This window comes from Palaemon carinicauda, chromosome 42 (assembly GCF_036898095.1).
Source record: "Palaemon carinicauda isolate YSFRI2023 chromosome 42, ASM3689809v2, whole genome shotgun sequence".
Taxonomy (NCBI): domain Eukaryota; kingdom Metazoa; phylum Arthropoda; class Malacostraca; order Decapoda; family Palaemonidae; genus Palaemon; species Palaemon carinicauda.
The window spans coordinates 9561775-9581230 of record NC_090766.1 but is presented as its reverse complement, the minus strand read 5'-3'; the positions used below and the strand labels follow the sequence as shown (position 1 = coordinate 9581230).

General features: G+C 43.0%; 1 protein-coding gene across 1 annotated transcript in view; it reads right to left on the bottom strand.

Moving 5' to 3' along the window:
* LOC137632966 (thioredoxin-related transmembrane protein 1-like) overlaps positions 1-19456 on the bottom strand; it is a 46778-nt gene that overhangs the window by 11563 nt on the left and 15759 nt on the right. Inside the window, exons 2-3 of the mRNA XM_068365100.1 lie at positions 18941-19102; positions 18200-18356 (exon numbers count right to left, since the gene is read on the bottom strand). Coding sequence (XP_068221201.1) covers positions 18200-18356; positions 18941-19102 — 319 coding nt within the window. The remainder of the gene's footprint in view (positions 1-18199; positions 18357-18940; positions 19103-19456) is intronic.

Sequence of the window (19456 nt, the reverse complement as noted above, 5' to 3'; positions counted from 1 at the left end):
AGTGTTCCGTAATTAAAAAGAACTAAACTTTTGGATTGCCATGAAATATATTAGAAGAAAATAATCATGCATTAGCATAAAAAGATATAACAAAAAGACAAAAAATTTATCTACCGATTAATAACTCTTTCCAGTTCCTCAAAAATAGGAAAAGTCTTTAAATTTACTGTATTCAGTAAAGCACTATTGTATATTATTAACTCGCAATGGGTTAGGGTTAGGAACGAAGTGGTGAGGGTGAGAACGGGTGTAAGTAATGAGTTAGCAGCTAGAGTGGATATGAATGTGTTTAAGTAGTTTTGCCATGTTGAGAGAATGGAAAATGGCTGTCTGCTAAAGAAGGTGATGAATGCAAGATTTGATGGGAGAAGTACAAGAGGAAGGTCAAGGTTTGGGTGGATAGATGGAGTGAAGAAAGCTCTGGGTGATAGAAGGATAGATGTGAAAGAGGCAAGAGAGCGGGCTAGAAATAGGAATGAATGGCGAGCGATTGTGATGCAGTTCCGGTAGGCCCTGCTGCTTCGTCCGGTGCCTTAGATGACCGCGGATGTAGCAGCAGTAGGGGATTCAGCGTTATGAAGCTTCATCTGTGGTGGATAACGGGGAGGGTGGGCTGTGGCACCCTAGCAGTACCAGCTGAACTCAGTTGAGTCCCTTGTCAGGCTGAGAGGAGTGTAGAGAGGAGAGGTCCCCTTTTTTGTTTCATTTGTTTGATGTCGGCTAACCCTCAAAATTGGGGAAGTGCCTTGGTATATGTATGATGATTTATGTATGCAATGTTTTACAGCCCTAAAATCAATCGTTTTCTATTCCTACAAATTCCTTTTGTTTCAATGTAGCCATCTCCACTTTTCCCATTCTGATCATTGCTATAATTTATAATCAAACATAGTTTACTATCACCTACTAAGTAAAATACAAGGACTGCTGACAAATACACTTTCAACAAGAGGGGTACTCAGTAGAGCGCAGACCTCCGCCGCGGCAGCTTATTTCTAGGGCTGTTGCTTGACTTTGACCTTGATATGCATTAATCGTCATGGATTTTCATTCACTCAAATATGAACCAAATTTGAAGTCTCTGTGACAACGATGTCCAAAAATATGGCTGATTATGTGAATTGGACATTTTACTTGACAGTGACCTTCCAAAATTTAAACATTTCCAGGTTTTTACATAAAAGTTAATCCCTGCAAGTTTCATTACTCTACATTTAAAATTGTGGCCAGGAAGCTGTTCACATACAAACACAAACGGGAAAAACATAACCTCCTTCCAACTTCATTAGCGGAGGGAATAAACAGATAAAAGTTGATTAGTATTTTATTCAATTGCTCTTGTGTAGATGGGGTCCATAGCCTAATTGTGATAGGGACCTTCAAAATATATAGCTCTTGATTATGTAGTTATTAAACCGAACTAGAGTCAAAGGATTTGATCTTGATAAACTTGCAAAAATTGCTACACAAAACAGCTATAGAACATGACAGATAAAGAAACAGAATGAAAAATATAGAAAGCAATGTAGCTGGGGGTAAAATGTGATGCCAAAATATTCATTATATTAATTTGCAATCAATAACTTTTCATCAAAGCAACCCTTGCACGAGTTAGTAAAACCATACCTACTATAGTCAATTTCTTTTAATGAGGCTCATTTGCACCGACTCGCAGCGGTGCCCTTTTAGCTTGGAAAAGTTTCCAGATCGCTGATTGGTTAGAATTATCTTGTCCAACCAATCAGCGATCAGGAAACTTTTCCGAGTTAAAAGGGCACCGCTGCGATTCGGAGCAAATCTCCCTCGCAAAAAGAAATTGACTATAGACATTAAACTTGGTATCTAAATATGATTGAAGCACTGTTAAATGCATTAACAAGGAGACAAGACTAACCACCAAATACTATGATGAACAAAACATCAATAAACACCAGTGTGTGTGTGCGAGTGTTACAATATCCTAGGAACAAACTTGTATATGTAAAAGGAATGCATGAGGAGATTCAAATCCTGAAATTTGAAAAATTATCGTCCCATTTACCTCGTAGGAATACAGTACAGAATAAAACATTAACTCTAGTCAAATGCACACCAAAGATAAAAAAGTGTGCAAGGGTGCATGTGCAATACATAACTGCGACTATAATCTGCAGATTTAGGTTAATAAATGTTCAGTATAATTATTTAACGTCAGTAACTCGAAAGTTCATTAAAATTCAGCACCTTTGAACTTAGAACTTCAAAACTGACTGACTAGAGATAAAAGGTGCCACAGACGACATTAAATTCTGGATTAAGACACAAAACTATTGTATTGCATCAAAACTAATCCAATCTGAGTGAACACACAGCCTCTAACATACTGGTGCATTTCATCCGCAAATTCAACGAAAAAAAAGATTATTGAATGTGATTATAGTGATATACTGCAATTAATCTTCGTGAGTTCATACCTTACTTGGAAACCTGGCTATCTGACTCACCAAACTCCCCAGCTGTTTAAGCCTCGCCTACATAAAATGGAAATAAATTTTACTGATACGACAGCTTCAAAACGGCAGGATGTGTACCTAAATTATTTTATTGTATATCGTCATCCTCATAAACTAACTGCCTAAGTCATTTATATCATTGTGGTGAGGTTCAATTAACAAATTCTTATTCACAAATTCTTCTATTAAGAATTTGTCAATTGAAACTCAAGACAGTGATATAAAGAATTAGGAAATGAGAAGGTTTCTTTTTGATTTCCCAACAAGCGGAGAAAATGACTTAGGCAGTTAGTTTATGAGGGTGACGATATGCAAAACTTAATTCCAGCAAAATCATCTTATACTCAGGTCATAAGAAATTACATAAAATAACAACCATATGATCTTTATAGGCTACTGGTTGCATTTAAAAATACCTGCTACATGATTCCAACAAAAATGACAAGAGTAATTAACCCTTTTACCCCCAGGGTATTTGAAAATTTCCAACCCTTAACGCCCAGGGGTTATTTTTTTTCAAGCACATTTTGCCGTATATTCTTTTTAAATTGCTCTGACAGCCTTAATTTTTGTCATAGAGAGGTCAGGTTGGTCTCATTCGCTTGGAAAATGCCTGAATTTTTTCAAAAAATTATCAAAAATATACAAAAAAAATTTTAAATAGCATCTTTTTGCAAGGACATAACGGTACGTCCATGGGGGTAAAGGGATGAGTTTTGTGAAACGTACCAGTACGTCCTTTGGGGGTAAAAGGGATAATGAATAAAAATCCTACTACTTTCTACCCATTAACTCAAAGAGTAGTAATAGCACACATTTGTGAGCGGCTGCTTTTTATGAAGACAAGTCGGCTACTGACGGTTAATATGTAAGAATAATAATGGTTGGAGTATTTTTGTAGTATAGTTTGACTGCAGGGTTATCTAAGAAATAATATTCAATGACTTTATTATTTGGTGACCATAATCAATATTACAAAAATAAACCTTGGCACCCAGCTACATTACTTCCTGCGTTTACTTTTCATCTGCTCATTATTTCTTCAGCTGTTCAACGTACAGAACTTGACCTTCACGAAAATTTTCATATATCAAATATATGTAACAGTATATCACTTAGGCTTAGCTATTCAACTTTTGGAACTTCACCTTCCACAAATTTAAATATATTAAAAAATTGTAAATCCTTTTGTCGAGTCCTGTATTATGACTTTGAAGTTTTCTTATTGAACATTTTATAAAAACAACCACCATTCCAATGATATGAAAGAAAAGCTTTAAAATCTACACTTCGTTGTTCATACTCAACATTGACTATTTTTCTTAATACAGATGACAGCCATTCAGTCCAAAAAATAGACAACCATGATGTTAAACATCATCATTATTATTATTAACAATATACAACCTTGACGCTGAACATCATTATCAACAAGGAGTTTAACCAGATCATGAATTCCTAACTCTCAAAAGGATGACCTGAAGGGGTTGTTCTTAACGAATATATCGGATCGGCATCAGAGTATATCGTCAGTCCTTAATTACAATTGTTACTAAGTAGTTGAATATTTAATTGCATTAGTCTTTCAAGATTTTTGGAAGGTCCTACCCTGCAGTTATGCAACAAACTTTAAAAGTACTTTGTATATCTCCTAGTTAAACAAACCAGTCCTTTGAAATGGAAAATTCTAATCCGCGAAGCTGAAACAGCCGTTGAAATCATTACAGAGGTAGTTAACAACAGGTGGTGAGCGCAGGCAAGTAGCCCCGCCCACTCTTTTGCCAAAATCTCTTCACTTTTACTTCAGCTCAGGACTGAGAGGAGTGGCAGAGATGGGATGTTAACGGACTAATGTTTTTATAGCAAGGAAAAATATGAATTACTTTCAAAGTGTTTATTCCTACATGTATAAAAATGGGTCCCTTAAAATAGGATTTTATTGGCGACCAAACCGATCGATTCTTTCCTTCCCTGGAAATACCAGTCGCCCTCGTCCCGTAGGGGAGCGAAAGACACAACACCAGCAACCAGCCTGTTGTAAGGATGAGTAGGCCTTGACTGGCCAGCCTTTGTTTAGTACCAGGTACTTGGTCGATGAAGCAACCTTTCTCCCCCGAAGAAGAGATGCAGTATGGAATAATGGCCAATGGATAGGTATTCATATGAATGCTTCATCCCCAAGTAAGGAGAAGGAAAGAAGCAGAAGAGACAGTAATTCTACCTTTCCTCCTAACTTCCGTCAAACACGTTATCATGGACAAAATGCTTCCTGTCGCATATGGGATCTGGGGTGGCTACATAACTATTAGAGGTGTCACCACAGGGCCAAGAATGTTGAAGGATTTGTGATTATACTCCCATACAGATGGATGTGAAAGTTGTTTGGTGCATTCACACACGATCGCCTGTCTTACTACAGATTCTTCGGAGTCAAATGGTATCAATACCAAACTTCAAGAGCTCTTATTCAAGCTAGTACTTCAACACTTTTGAAGGTTGAAGTGCATGTATGCTCTTAATTGTCTCCCAAAGCCAAAAAGATTCCTGTGAATTAAATGTCTGGCTGATGACCTTTTCAAAGGCTCATACAGGGTATGCATTAGAGCCTTGAGAACAAGAGTTACACCCAACTATGGAGGCGTGAGGTACCAGGGTGTGCAAGTCTGCTGAAAGTTCCTCAAGTATAGACAACTCCCATTAAGAAAGGTCTATGGCCTTCAGTTGAAAGACCGTATCCAAGGCCGAGCAGTAACCTTTCCCCCCGCAGGTTTTGCTAGGCAAAGGAAGACGAAGAAGTCTGTGATATGCGCTAGAGAAGCTTCAGTCAGAGAAATACCCTTCAACTACACCAATCACCTGAAGATGGCCCACTTTCCCTGGCAGACAGCTGCAGAGGACCATTGTATACATCCAGAAATCTCCAATGCAGACCACATGAAAAGCTGCAAGCAACTTTACAGATTAGTGGTACCTCTGAAGGTGCTGGGGAGAGAGAAACCTGGTCCATAGGAGTACTTCTCTAGACTATACGTGCCAACAGATTGGGATACCAATGTGGCCATCTGGGAGCAACTACGGTCATCCTGAGGCCTAGCGTGATTACCAGCCAACTCAAGGCTGAACGGAAGAAAAGGGTGGGTGTCCAGGCGAGAACAGGTTTTGGAAGGCATCCCCAAACACCGCCCATAGGTCTGGTAAGGGGGACCAAACCACCGGCAGCATTCTGTTTAATCGTGTAGAGAACAGTTTAATCTCTGGGGATCAACGTGGGGCAAGAAGCCTCGTCACTATGAAAGAATCTTGGGATCACACCAACCCTATGACCTGGCCCTGGCAACGGAGTGTGCATACTAGTAGGACTTCCCTTGTGTTTTTTCTCGTCCAGACACCAGAAAGATTGGCGTGTGGTTCCTGCCTCACTGGAACTAGATGGTTTGGGGAGATAGATTAAAATTTGATGTAAAGAGAGGTGTTAATTCATGTACATGTGTTATGTAAGGAGTTTTACAGAGAGATTGAGTTTGTGTGGATGTTTATAGATCTAGATAGGGGCTCTTAGACAACAGTTTATGTACATATTTATCCTACCACATGAAAAAAATTAGATAAATAAATGACTCAAACATCATTAACATTTACTAAGTTCTTTGCAGTAAAATCTGTTACGCATGATGCAATCCATAGTCGTTCTACACAGTAAAATCTTGTGGCATGGTGCAATCCTTAAATCACTATCCCTTAATGATTGCGTTCATTAAACATGAAGTGTACGCTACCCTGTAGGATTTCATCGTGCTATGAGATTTTACTACATAGAACTTTGTAAATGTTAGTGATGTTTAACAGTCATTTTTGCTACCTTTTTTTTTTTACCTTGTGATAGGATAGACATTCAATATGTTCATTGAATAAAATTTACTAATCGTACTGTATATGAAATACGTAGGTTAAGACTGAAAACACGACATTCAATTTCGTCACCTGACCGACTAGTTTAAGCGCTCATTATCACATTCTAAAAAAATTATGATTCTAAAAAGAATAATTGGGCTTCATTAAATGATTTTTGTACTTTTGTTTTCAATTTCAGATGCATTTCAAACATCAATAATTACAGACTTCCTTAAGAGTATCAGCGAGTATTGTTAGATACTTATACATAGGGTGGTGTGGCGATGACTTTCGTGTGACGAGTCATGTTATCGTGTGATAATAATAAAAATTACCTCTGAAAAGTAGTATGAATTACAACGCCACAACAGAAACCAAATGAAAACAATGTTGTGCAGTGGGTTACCCCTAGTGTGTTAGTCAACCATGCCTGTGTTTCGAGGGCGAGGGCTTTGAGTTGACCCGACCTATGGCACCGAGAATTCGCTGACATTTGCTTTTCACGGCTGTCTCTGTTACTACCCCACTCCCAGCAAGAGGACTCAAGGGTATCTCTGTTACCTAACCCACTCCCTGCAAATAAGGAGGGCTCAAGGGTGTCTGTTACTTAACCCAGCCCCACAAATAAGGATGGCTCAAGGGTGTCTGTTACTTAACCCAGCCCCACAAATAAGGAGGGCTCAAGGGTGTCTGTTACTTAACCCAGCCCCACAAATAAGGAGGGCTCAAGGGTGTCTGTTACTTAACCCAGCCCCACAAATAAGGAGGGCTCAAGGGTGTCTGTTACTTAACCCAGCCCCACAAATAAGGAGGGCTCAAGGGTGTCTGTTACTTAACCCAGCCCCACAGATAAGGAGGGCTCAAGGGTGTCTGTTACTTAACCCAGCCCCCACAGATAAGGAGGGCTCAAGGGTGTCTGTTACTTAACCCAGCCCCACAAATAAGGAGGGCTCAAGGGTGTCTGTTACTTAACCCAGCCCCACAAATAAGGAGGGCTCAAGGGTGTCTGTTACTTAACCCAGCCCCACAAATAAGGAGGGCTCAAGGGTGTCTGTTACTTAACCCAGCCCCACAAATAAGGAGGGCTCAAGGGTGTCTGTTACTTAACCCAGCCCCACAAATAAGGAGGGCTCAAGGGTGTCTGTTACTTAACCCAGCCCCACAAATAAGGAGGGCTCAAGGGTGTCTGTTACTTAACCCAGCCCCACAAATAAGGAGGGCTCAAGGGTGTCTGTTACTTAACCCAGCCCCACAAATAAGGAGGGCTCAAGGGTGTCTGTTACTTAACCCAGCCCCACAAATAAGGAGGGCTCAAGGGTGTCTGTTACTTAACCCAGCCCCACAAATAAGGAGGGCTCAAGGGTGTCTGTTACTTAACCCAGCCCCACAAATAAGGAGGGCTCAAGGGTGTCTGTTACTTAACCCAGCCCCACAAATAAGGAGGGCTCAAGGGTGTCTGTTACTTAACCCAGCCCCACAAATAAGGAGGGCTCAAGGGTGTCTGTTACTTAACCCAGCCCCACAAATAAGGAGGGCTCAAGGGTGTCTGTTACTTAACCCAGCCCCACAAATAAGGAGGGCTCAAGGGTGTCTGTTACTTAACCCAGCCCCACAAATAAGGAGGGCTCAAGGGTGTCTGTTACTTAACCCAGCCCCACAGATAAGGAGGGCTCAAGGGTGTCTGTTACTTAACCCAGCCCCACAAATAAGGAGGGCTCAAGGGTGTCTGTTACTTAACCCAGCCCCACAGATAAGGAGGGCTCAAGGGTGTCTGTTACTTAACCCAGCCCCACAAATAAGGAGGGCTCAAGGGTGTCTGTTACTTAACCCAGCCCCACAGATAAGGAGGGCTCAAGGGTGTCTGTTACTTAACCCAGCCCCACAGATAAGGAGGACTCAAGGGTGTCTGTTACTTAACCCAGCCCCACAGATAAGGAGGGCTCAAGGGTGTCTGTTACTTAACCCAGCCCCACAGATAAGGAGGGCTCAAGGGTGTCTGTTACTTAACCCAGCCCCACAAATAAGGAGGGCTCAAGGGTGTCTGTTACTTAACCCAGCCCCACAAATAAGGAGGGCTCAAGGGTGTCTGTTACTTAACCCAGCCCCACAAATAAGGAGGGCTCAAGGGTGTCTGTTACTTAACCCAGCCCCACAAATAAGGAGGGCTCAAGGGTGTCTGTTACTTAACCCAGCCCCACAAATAAGGAGGGCTCAAGGGTGTCTGTTACTTAACCCAGCTCCACAAATAAGGAGGGCTCAAGGGTGTCTGTTACTTAACCCAGCTCCACAAATAAGGAGGGCTCAAGGGTGTCTGTTACTTAACCCAGCCCCACAAATAAGGAGGGCTCAAGGGTGTCTGTTACTTAACCCAGCCCCACAAATAAGGAGGGCTCAAGGGTGTCTGTTACTTAACCCAGCCCCACAAATAAGGAGGGCTCAAGGGTGTCTGTTACTTAACCCAGCCCCACAAATAAGGAGGGCTCAAGGGTGTCTGTTACTTAACCCAGCCCCACAAATAAGGAGGGCTCAAGGGTGTCTGTTACTTAACCCAGCTCCACAAATAAGGAGGGCTCAAGGGTGTCTGTTACTTAACCCAGCCCCACAAATAAGGAGGGCTCAAGGGTGTCTGTTACTTAACCTAGCTCCACAAATAAGGAGGGCTCAAGGGTGTCTGTTACTTAACCCAGCCCCACAAATAAGGAGGGCTTAAGGGTGTCTGTTACTTAACCCAGCCCCACAAATAAGGATGGCTCAAGGGTGTCTGTTACTTAACCCAGCCCCCACCAACAAGGATGGCTCAAGGGTGTCTGTTACTTAACCCAGCCCCACAAATAAGGAGGGCTCAAGGGTATCTGTTACCTAACCCAGCCCCACAAATAAGGAGGGCTAGAGGTGTCTCTGTTACCTAACCCATCCCCTGCAAATAAAGAGGGCTCAAGGGTGTCTGTTACTTAACCCAGCCCCACAAATAAGGAGGGCTCAAGGGTGTCTGTTACCTAACCCAGCCCCTGCAAATAAGGAGGGCTCAAGGGTGTCTGTTACTTAACCCAGCCCCACAAATAAGGATGGCTAAAGGGTGTCTGTTACTTAACCCAGCCCCACAAATAAGGAGGTCTCAAGGGTGTCTGTTACCTAACCCAGCCCCTGCAAATAAGGAGGGCTCAAGGGTGTCTGTTACTTAACCCAGCCCCACAAATAAGGATGGCTAAAGGGTGTCTGTTACTTAACCCAGCCCCACAAATAAGGAGGTCTCAAGGGTGTCTGTTACCTAACCCAGCCCCTGCAAATAAGGAGGGCTCAAGGGTGTCTGTTACTTAACCCAGCCCCACAAATAAGGATGGCTAAAGGGTGTCTGTTACTTAACCCAGCCCCACAAATAAGGAAGGCTCAAGGGTGTCTCTGTTACTTAACCCAGCCCCACAAATAAGGAGGGCTCAAGGGTGTCTCTGTTACCTAAGCCACCCCCTGCAAATAAGGAGTGCTCAAGGGTGTCTGTTACTTAACCCAGCCCCACAAATAAGGATGGCTAAAGGGTGTCTGTTACTTAACCCAGCCCCACAAATAAGGAGGTCTCAAGGGTGTCTGTTACCTAACCCAGCCCCTGCAAATAAGGAGGGCTCAAGGGTGTCTGTTACTTAACCCAGCCCCACAAATAAGGATGGCTAAAGGGTGTCTGTTACTTAACCCAGCCCCACAAATAAGGAAGGCTCAAGGGTGTCTCTGTTACTTAACCCAGCCCCACAAATAAGGAGGGCTCAAGGGTGTCTCTGTTACCTAAGCCACCCCCTGCAAATAAGGAGTGCTCAAGGGTGTCTGTTACTTAACCCAGCCCCACAAATAAGGAGGACTCAAGGGTATCTCTGTTACCTAACCCAGCCCCACAAATAAGGATGGCTCAAGGGTGTCTGTTACTTAACCCAGCCCCACAAATAAGGATGGCTCAAGGGTGTGTCTGTTACCTAACCCACCCCTGCAAATAAAAAGAGCTCAAGGGTGTCTGTTACTTGACCCAGCCCCACAAAAAAGGATGGCTCAAGGGTGTGTCTGTTACCTAACCCACCCCTGCAAATAAAAAGAGCTCAAGGGTGTCTGTTACTTAACTCAGCCCCACAAATAAGGATGGCTAAAGGGTGTCTGTTACCTAACCCAGCCCTACAAATAAGGAGGGCTCAAGGGTGTCTCTGTTACCTAACCAAACCCTCCCAAAATAAGACCAACAATACAACAGTACAGTACGCGCTGTAGCCTAAGACATTAGCGAGGAGTCTTCTGACAAGAGAGTGGACAAGGGTTACTTGACCACATTCACCACCAAAGGTCGTTCCAGCTCCGATGAAGGTCTTTCCCTAGTTTAAAGGATAAAAGACGTGTACCCGATTAAAAACAAACAATAACATCCCAACTTGTTATACTGCTTTTCTCATCAAACACATTATGGTGAATGATGCATTTTTCGATATCTCTTTTGATAGAATATTGAGAAGTAAAGTAAAAAACAGGAAATTTTTATCACATAATTTATTTTGATGCTTCCCAATATCCATATGCTAGGCTTCAAGCATTAGTTTAAGGCAAGGAAAACAGGAAGCAAGCTTTGATGACTCTAAATAGTCCAGCCATAAATTTATCACCACCTCGTCTTTACAGAACAGTACCGCTCTGTCGTACGTTTACATTTCTTAAGTTTGCTTCTTGGCGTGAGCTGGTGAACTAGTTTAATAACTTCTTAACCTTGGTATAGACTAGAAATTACTGAGTGTAGAGCTATTATTAGCAGTGGGTTGTGGGAAATGGTCAAATATCGATTATAATATTGGGTCTTTTTTAAATCGGATTTTTCAATATTAAACTTACCCGATGATCATATAGCTGTCAGCTCTGCTGCCCGACAGAAAAAACCTACGGGCGGAATACGCCAGCGATCGCTATACAGGTGGGGGTGTACATTAACAGCGCCATCTGTCAAGTAGGTACTCAAATACTCGATGTCAACATAGAACCAATTTTCTCTCTGTCGTGCCACTGGCAAGACCTACTAAATACGCCGTCCCTAACTGGATTTGTTTTCACAACAATTTGGTGAAGTACACTATTCCAGTTTTGAGCTTTCGCTATGCAGGGGTTTTTTCTTCATTTCAAAACTTGAACTCGTTTTGGATAGATTTAATTATGGTGACGAAGAGAGTATGGACTCTCTTTCACTTTTAAATGGCCGACCCTTCCCTTAGACGGAAGTGTGTTTAGGTTTTTGGTAATTTTGCTTAACACGTTATAAATCTATTCATTTTATATCTCTCCGCCTTTATAGGCCTCTTCGATTAACTTTCCATTTATTATAAACTTATAAAAAATAAATTTTTATGTTTGTTTATATGCGACCTTTCCTAATAGTAGGCGGTCCTAACTTGGAACCGAAGTTAATTAACATTGAGCCCGTTCTATCGTATTTAACCTTTAAAGAATTTAATACTTTTTTAATTTTAATGTTTTATGAAAGAATTTCTTTGATAGTCTCGTACTGTTTTCAAAGATGAACTAACGTTTAGTTTTTAGTCTACGCAGTTGTTGACGTTCAGAACGTTCAACATGCGCTCTATCGTTACGATAGAGAGAGAGTGTATCACGGTTTCACTTTGCAGTAAGAGTAAACCGATTCTAGCGTTTCGTTCATTCTTTCTTAGCTTAAATGGTTTAAATTCTAAATTAAAGGAACTTTTTATTTGGAAAACCTTTCAGTTTTTTCCTTTAGCAAATAACATGTTTTAACGATATATAATTGGGCTCTTCTCTCAGGTGCAAAATCAAGAGAGAAGAGAGAGAGAGATAGAGACGGAGGGAGAGAGAGGAGAATAAACGTTTCGTTCAAGCGGGTAACGTTCTCTTTTTTTTTTTTTTACTCTCTCCTCCCTAGTCGCTGTAGGGGAAGAAGGTAAAACGTTTCTAGGGTTTTATTCTTGTTCCCAGGCTTTGTGCGGTGAGAGATTGTAAACGTAGTTTATTTGATCTAGTGTTTAGTCTCTTTTCCAGCCACTGAATTCTTTATCTTTATTTATGTTTTTCTGTTACATTGTAAGACTGTTTTCGCAATTACTACCTTTTAATGAAGGATAGGATTGCGTGTTTCAGGTAGAAATCAGTTAAAGTTTCGATTTCAGTGAAATAAGTGCAAAACAGAAAATCAAAAGTGATAAAGTGATATGCGCAAAGTGTTGCGTCCGAGGGTTCGTCTGTTCGTGCCAGTCGTTCACCTAGTCCGGGACCTCTTACAAGCTCCCAAGCCCAGGGGAGAAGTAATGTCGAACGACTTATGGGTTCCACAGGCCTTGATCAACGAACAGACGTTTTTCCCTCCGTGGTTTCGGGCGTATCTACCCAAGATCGCCCCACCCACACAAAGACGAGAGAGCCCATTTATTCCTCGTCTGCGGAAGAGGTTTCTCGTAAGAAACCATGGACCACATCTTGCAGCTTTTTAAGTGCAAGTCGGTCCCTTCCGCGCAAGTCCAACGGCCTAGGTGTAGCCACTGGGTCAGTTCGGACTCGCTGCAGTCATCCGACGACTGCACACCTCCCAAGAGAGGCAAGGTGGTACCGCAACAGGCAGTAACTCCGTCTGTTGCCGCACCAGCTGTTTTAGACCCTCAGTCACAACGGACAGTAGCTCCATCTGTTGCCGTTTTTGTAGACCCTAAGTGGTCTTTACTGCAGTCTATGCAGACTCAGTTAGCTGCGGTTATGCAGGAGTTTCGTGCGGAGAAGGTTGACACTGCTCCCGTTAGCCTACAACCTGCCACGGTTGTGCGCCCAGCTCACGCTGAGGCTGCCTGCTCCCACACTCCGGCTGCGGAGAGCTCCACCTCCGATGCGCAATCGACCCTGCCAGACGCATGTTGACGTTAGCCGACGTGCGGCACCCTCCGTTAACATGCGTGAGCTACCGCATCAGCAGTGGGAAGGTGGAGTCAAGCTGCCGTGTTTTGACGCGATGCGTTAGTTTCCGCAACCCACGGCAGTCCCCACCACGCACCACCACTCCGCTTTGGTTGTTGCCTGCTCCCACACTCCGACTGCGGAGAAGGTTGACGATGCACCCGTTTGCCTACAACCTTCCACGGTTGTGCGCCCAGCATGGCTGCCTGCTCCCACACTCTTGTTGTGAGAGCTCCTCCACCCATGCGCAGTCGACCCTGCCAGACGCATGCTGACTCCCACAGACACACGGAGCACTCCGTTGCCGTGCGTGAGCTACCACAAGCTGCCGTGTTTTGACACGGTGTGTCAGCCTCCGCAACCCACTGTGGTTACCGCCACTCGCCCGCAGCAGACTAGTCAGTCAGGAGTTGAGGCTTCCCCACACAGCTTTGGTTGTTGCCAGCTCCCAGACTGTCAAGCAGTTACATGACGTTGCCTTCTGGTCTGCTACTAATGCACCAGTGCTGTATGTCCTCACGCCCTGTTGTGGTTGACAGTTCAGTTTTTGACAGTTCACAGACTATCAAGCAGTTACATAACGTTGCCTTCTGGTCTGCTGCTTATGCACCAGTGAGAACCTCACTGAGATAACCTAGCTTTTCTCGGACATGGTTCCTGTAGATGAGAAAGTGCTGTTCTCCCTCCTACTGATATTCCTTTGAGGACTCTGTCATTTGGAGAGGAGCCTTAAGCTGCTTAGCCTCCTATGGACTTTAATTAGAGCATAACAAGGCTTCCAGGGATGGTAAATGGTTCCGCTTCAGTCGCTAACCCCGTCTGTTGCCACACCTGCTCCCATAGACCCTAATGGGCTTTGTTGCAAGACATGCAGTCCAAGCTTGTGTCCTTGATAGAGGATTTTTTACGGAGAAGAACCTTCTGGCCAACAACCTTCCTACCGGTTGGTTGTGCGCCCTGTTGACGCTGAGGTATCCTACTCGCGTCCGTCAGTTGAGGTGGTTCCTCCACCGATGCGACCCAGTGTGGGTTGCCAGTCGCACGTTGACGTTAAGCGACTCTCGGAGGTGGTTGTGGACGTTCAGTGTGTCACTAGGAAGACGTTCAACAACCAGCAGAGGTGACTTGTTGTGACGCAGTGCGGCTACCTCAGCAACCCGGTAGGGGGTTGACTGCACAACCCAGACAGTCTAGACAGTTTCGGGTTGACGCTGTACTTCCTCGCGTCCCCATGGTTGACAGTTCACAGACTGTGCAGCAGTACCATGATATTGTGTCCGGCTCCGTCACGCATACACCAGTGCGACCGGATTCAGCAAGTCAGACGTTGCCCACTCCGTTGCCGTTTCCTCATCAGTTTCGGATGAGGAACCCTCTGATGAGGACATTGCTGAACAAGACGATCAACCCCCAGCCCTGCTATCCATCCAGAAGATGCTGAAGAAGGAACGCTGCCCTGTCAGGCTGTGGATGAGTCTGGTTAGGACACTGTCATCCGTGGTTCATTTTGTGTCACTTGGAAGTCTACACCTCCGTCCTCTTCTGTATCATCTAGCTTTTCACTGGAAAAAGACAAGACGCTAGAAGCGGTCTCGATCCCGGTTTCCGGAAAGATAAAGTCTGGTCTGACTTGGTGAAAGGACTTTATCAACCTTTGAAAGGGTCTTCCCCTGACTGTTCAGACTCCCAACCACGTTCTCTTCTCGGACGCATCGGACGTAGGCTGGGGTGCGACATTAGGCGGTAGGGAATGCTCGGGATTATGGAACTCAAGTCAAAGGACAATGCATTTCAACTGCAAGAAGCTACTGGCAGTACGTCTGACCTGGAAAAGCTTCAGGTCTCTCTTCAAGGCAAAGTGGTGGAGGTGAACACGGACAACACCCTGCTTTGACGTACATCTCCAAGCAAGGAGGGACCTACTCTCTGACATGGTACGAGTTCGCAAGAGACCTACTCACCTGTTCAACAGGTCTAGACTTTTCACTAGTAACGAGGTTCATCCAAGGCAACTTGAATGTCATAGCAGATTGTCTCAGTAGGAAGGGACAAATAATTCCAACAGATTGGACCCTCCACAAGGATGTATGCAAGAGACTTTGGGCCACCTGGGGCCAGCCAACCATAGATCTCTTTGCAACCTCGATGACCAAGTGGCTCCCAATACTTTGCTCACCTATCCCGGACCCAGCAGTAGTTCATATAGATGCCTTTCTACTAGATTGGTCACATCTAGATCTATATGCATTCCCTCCGTTCTAGATTGTCAACAAGGTACTGCAGAAGTTCGCCTCTCACGAAGGGACAAAGTTGACGCTAGTTGCTTCCCTCTGGCCCGCGAGAGAATAACTCACCGAGGTACTTCGATGGCTAGTAGACGTTCCCAGAACACTTCCCCTAAGGGTGGACCTGCTACGTCTGCTACGTCTGCCACGCGTAAAGAAGGTACTCCAAGGCCTCCACGCTCTTCGTCTGACTGCCTTCAGACTATCGAAAGACTCTCGAGAACTAGAGGTTTTTCGAAGGAGGCAACCAGAGCGATTGCTAGAGCAAGGAGAACATCCACCCTTAGAGTCTACCAATCGAAGTGGGAAATCTTACGAAACTGGTGCAAGTCAGTATCCGTATCCTCGACCAGTACCTCTGTAACTCAAATAGCTGACTTCCTCTTATATCTGAGGAAAGAACGATCTCTTTCAGCTCCTACTATCAAGGGTTACAGAAGCATGTTGGCATCAGTCTTCCGTCACAGAGGCTTAGATCTCTCCAACAATAAAGATCTACAGGACCTCCTTAAGTCTTTTGAGACCACGAAGGAGCGTCGTTTGGTTACACCTGGTTGGAATTTAGACGTGGTTCTAAGATTCCTTATGTCAGACAGGTTCGAACCGCTTCAATCAGCCTCCCTGAAAGATCTCACCTTTAAGACTCTTTTCCTGATATGCTTAACCACAGCTAAAAGAGTCAGTGAGATTCATGCCTTCAGCAAGAACATCGGATTCTCATCCGAAACGGCTACATGTTCTACAACTTGGTTTTCTAGCCAAACACGAGCTGCCTTCTCGGCCTTGACCAATATCGTTCGATATTCCAAACTTATCGTATGGTTGGAAATGAACTAGAAAGAGTATTATGTCCTGTAAGAGCTCTTAAGTTCTATTTTAAAAACCTTTACGAGGCCCGTCTGAAGCTTTATGGTGTTCAGTTAAGAATCCATCTTTGCCTATGTCAGAGAATTCTTTATCCTATTTTATCAGACTGTTATTACGAGAAGCTCATTCCCTTCTGAATGAGGAAGACCAAGCTTGGCTGAAGGTAAGGACACACGAAGTTAGAGCTGTCGCAACTTCCGTGGCCTTTAAACAAAATAGATCTCTGCAAAGTATATTCGACGCAACCTATTGGAAAAGCAAATCAGTGTTCGCGTCTTTTATCTTAAGAATGTCCAGTCTCTTTACGAGAACTGCTACACTCTGGGACCATTCGTAGCAACGAGTGCAGTAGTGGTGGGGGCTCCACCACTACAATTCCCTAATTCCAGAACCTTTTTAATCTTTCTCTTGAAATATTTTTGGGTTGTCCGGAAGGCTAAGAAGCCTTTCGCATCCTACTTGATTTGGCGGGTGGTCAAAGTCATTTCTTGAGAAGCGCCTAGATTAGAGGTTTTGATGAGGACCTTTAGTATGGGTTGCAACCCTTCATACTTCAGCTCCTAGGAGTCGCTCAGCATCCTATGAGGATCGCGAGGCTCAGTAAGGAAGACGTACTTAAAAAGGCAGAGTAATTGTTCAAGTCGTCTTCCTTACCAGGTACTTATTTATTTTATGCTTGTTATTTTGAATAACTGCTAAAATGAAATACGGAATACTTAGCTCACAATAATGTCAACATGTAATGCTGGTCTCTACCCACTCCCCTGGGTGTGAATCAGCTATATGATCATCGGGTAAGTTTAATATTGAAAAATGTTATTTTCCTTAGTAAAATAAATTTTTGAATATACTTACCCGATGATCATAAATTAAAGGACCCACCCTTCCTCCCCAATAGAGACCCAGTGGACAGAGGAGAAAATTGGTTCTATGTTGACATCGAGTATTTGAGTACCTACTTGACAGATGGCGCTGTTGATGTACAACCCCACCTGTATAGCGATCGCTGGCGTATTCCGCCCGTAGGTTTTTTCTGTCGGGCAGCAGAGCTGACAGCTATATGATCATCGGGTAAGTATATTCAAAAATTTATTTTACTAAGGAAAATAACATTTTTACTCGAGGATCAGAAACATCTAGTAAATTGAGAGGCAATTGTAATTAAATTATCTTTAACTGTTGAGCATTCAATAGTCCCCTGGTGAAGTATTTAAAATATTAAATACTGTAGTGAACTTTCAATTCCTTTTGTTAGATTCCCACATCTAACAAAATGTTTTGTAAAAATTTTCAACCCTTTTACCCCCAGGCTATTTGGAAATTTCCAACCCTTAAGCCCCATGGGGTTATTTTTTTTCAAGCACATTTTGCAGTATATTTTTTTAAATTGCTCTAACAGCCTTAATTTTCGTCATAGAGAGGTCAGGTTGGTCTCATTCTCTTGGAAAATGCCTGAAGTTTCTCAAAAAATTATCAAAAATATGCAAAAAAAAAATTTCAATACCATTTTTTTGCAAGGACGTACCGGTACGTCCATGGGGGTAAAGGGATGAGTTTTGTGAAATGTACCAGTACGTCCTTTGGGGGTAAAAGGGTTAAAAACCCAATGCAGATAGAGAAGATAATATAAATTATAGTTTCTCAAAATGACCAACTGAGTGAACATCAAAAAATCATAACAGTTCACATGAAGGTTCCTCCGTATTAATACACTGCCAATAAATTCCAACGTACCTTAAAGAACTGGGCAACTACAGACATCTGCATTGATGCAGGAGACTTCCATGCTGGAACCTCTTCAACCGCCTGCCATCTTTTCTCTTCGATGAAACTCATGAACTCGTCTTTGTCGCGAGATCCACGGTACTGACGGAACACGCCGTCCTTAACGCTAGAAGTGAAATGCAACGTAAGATTCCTAGTAATCGTGATGTTTCGGAGCAATAACTTCGTTGTGCATGCATGATTTTCTACACATACTAAATTGATACATTTTATAAACTGTACATTAGACAAAAACTCAACATAGCAAGCACTACTCAGAATTGCAAAACATAATGCAGACTGTACTTCATCACTGTCTGTAAAATATCTTTAAAAACTGTACACCAAACAAGCTGATCTGTGAATCTTTCAATGTTATACAGTATAAACTAAATATACAGTATCTACTTTTTTCTATCAACTGATTCTTTCATTTAGAAGGCATTTGAAAAAATTTTATACAAAAAACTTGAAAGGAAATTTTGATATTTTTTTATATATTCTATAAATGTGCATTAACTTTCTAGTGTGACTATTTTTCATTTGAAAGTTTTTTAATTTTCAAAAGTGACTTTCCAGATTGTCGGCAATTAAATTCCATATCTTTTCATGCTTGTGTCAATAGGTTTAGGATGCAATTTTTCTCAGAAAATTTTAAGTTTTGAGAAAAAGGGCTTTAAAAGAGAACATTTACGGAAAAGAGCAACTTACTGATATATGGTGGGCAACGCTATCACCATGAAGCGTCCAGACAATCCCGGGGAAGTAGTTACGTCGACTTGACCTACGGAGATTCCGAGGTCGTCGCTCCACGAGGCAAAATCATGCCAAATAGGCTTAAGTGTTTTACATGCTGGACACCACGGTGCAAAGCTGGAGAAGAAAAAAAATGATTTTAAAACATTCATAAGAAAATACATACATACACACATACATATACCAAGGCACTTCCCCCAATTTTGGGGGGTAGCCGACATCAACAAATGAAACAAAACAAAAAAGGGGACCTCTACTCTCTACGTTCCTCCAGCCTAACAAGGGACTCAACCAAGTTCAGCTGGTACTGCTAGGGTGCCACAGCCCACCCTCCCACATTATCCACCACAGATGAAGCTTCATAATGCTGAATCCCCTACTGCTGCTACCTCCGCGGTCATCTAAGGCAGCAGCATAAGAAAATAAACCACATAAAAACAAGAGTAATTCTTTGGCAAATATCAAATCATG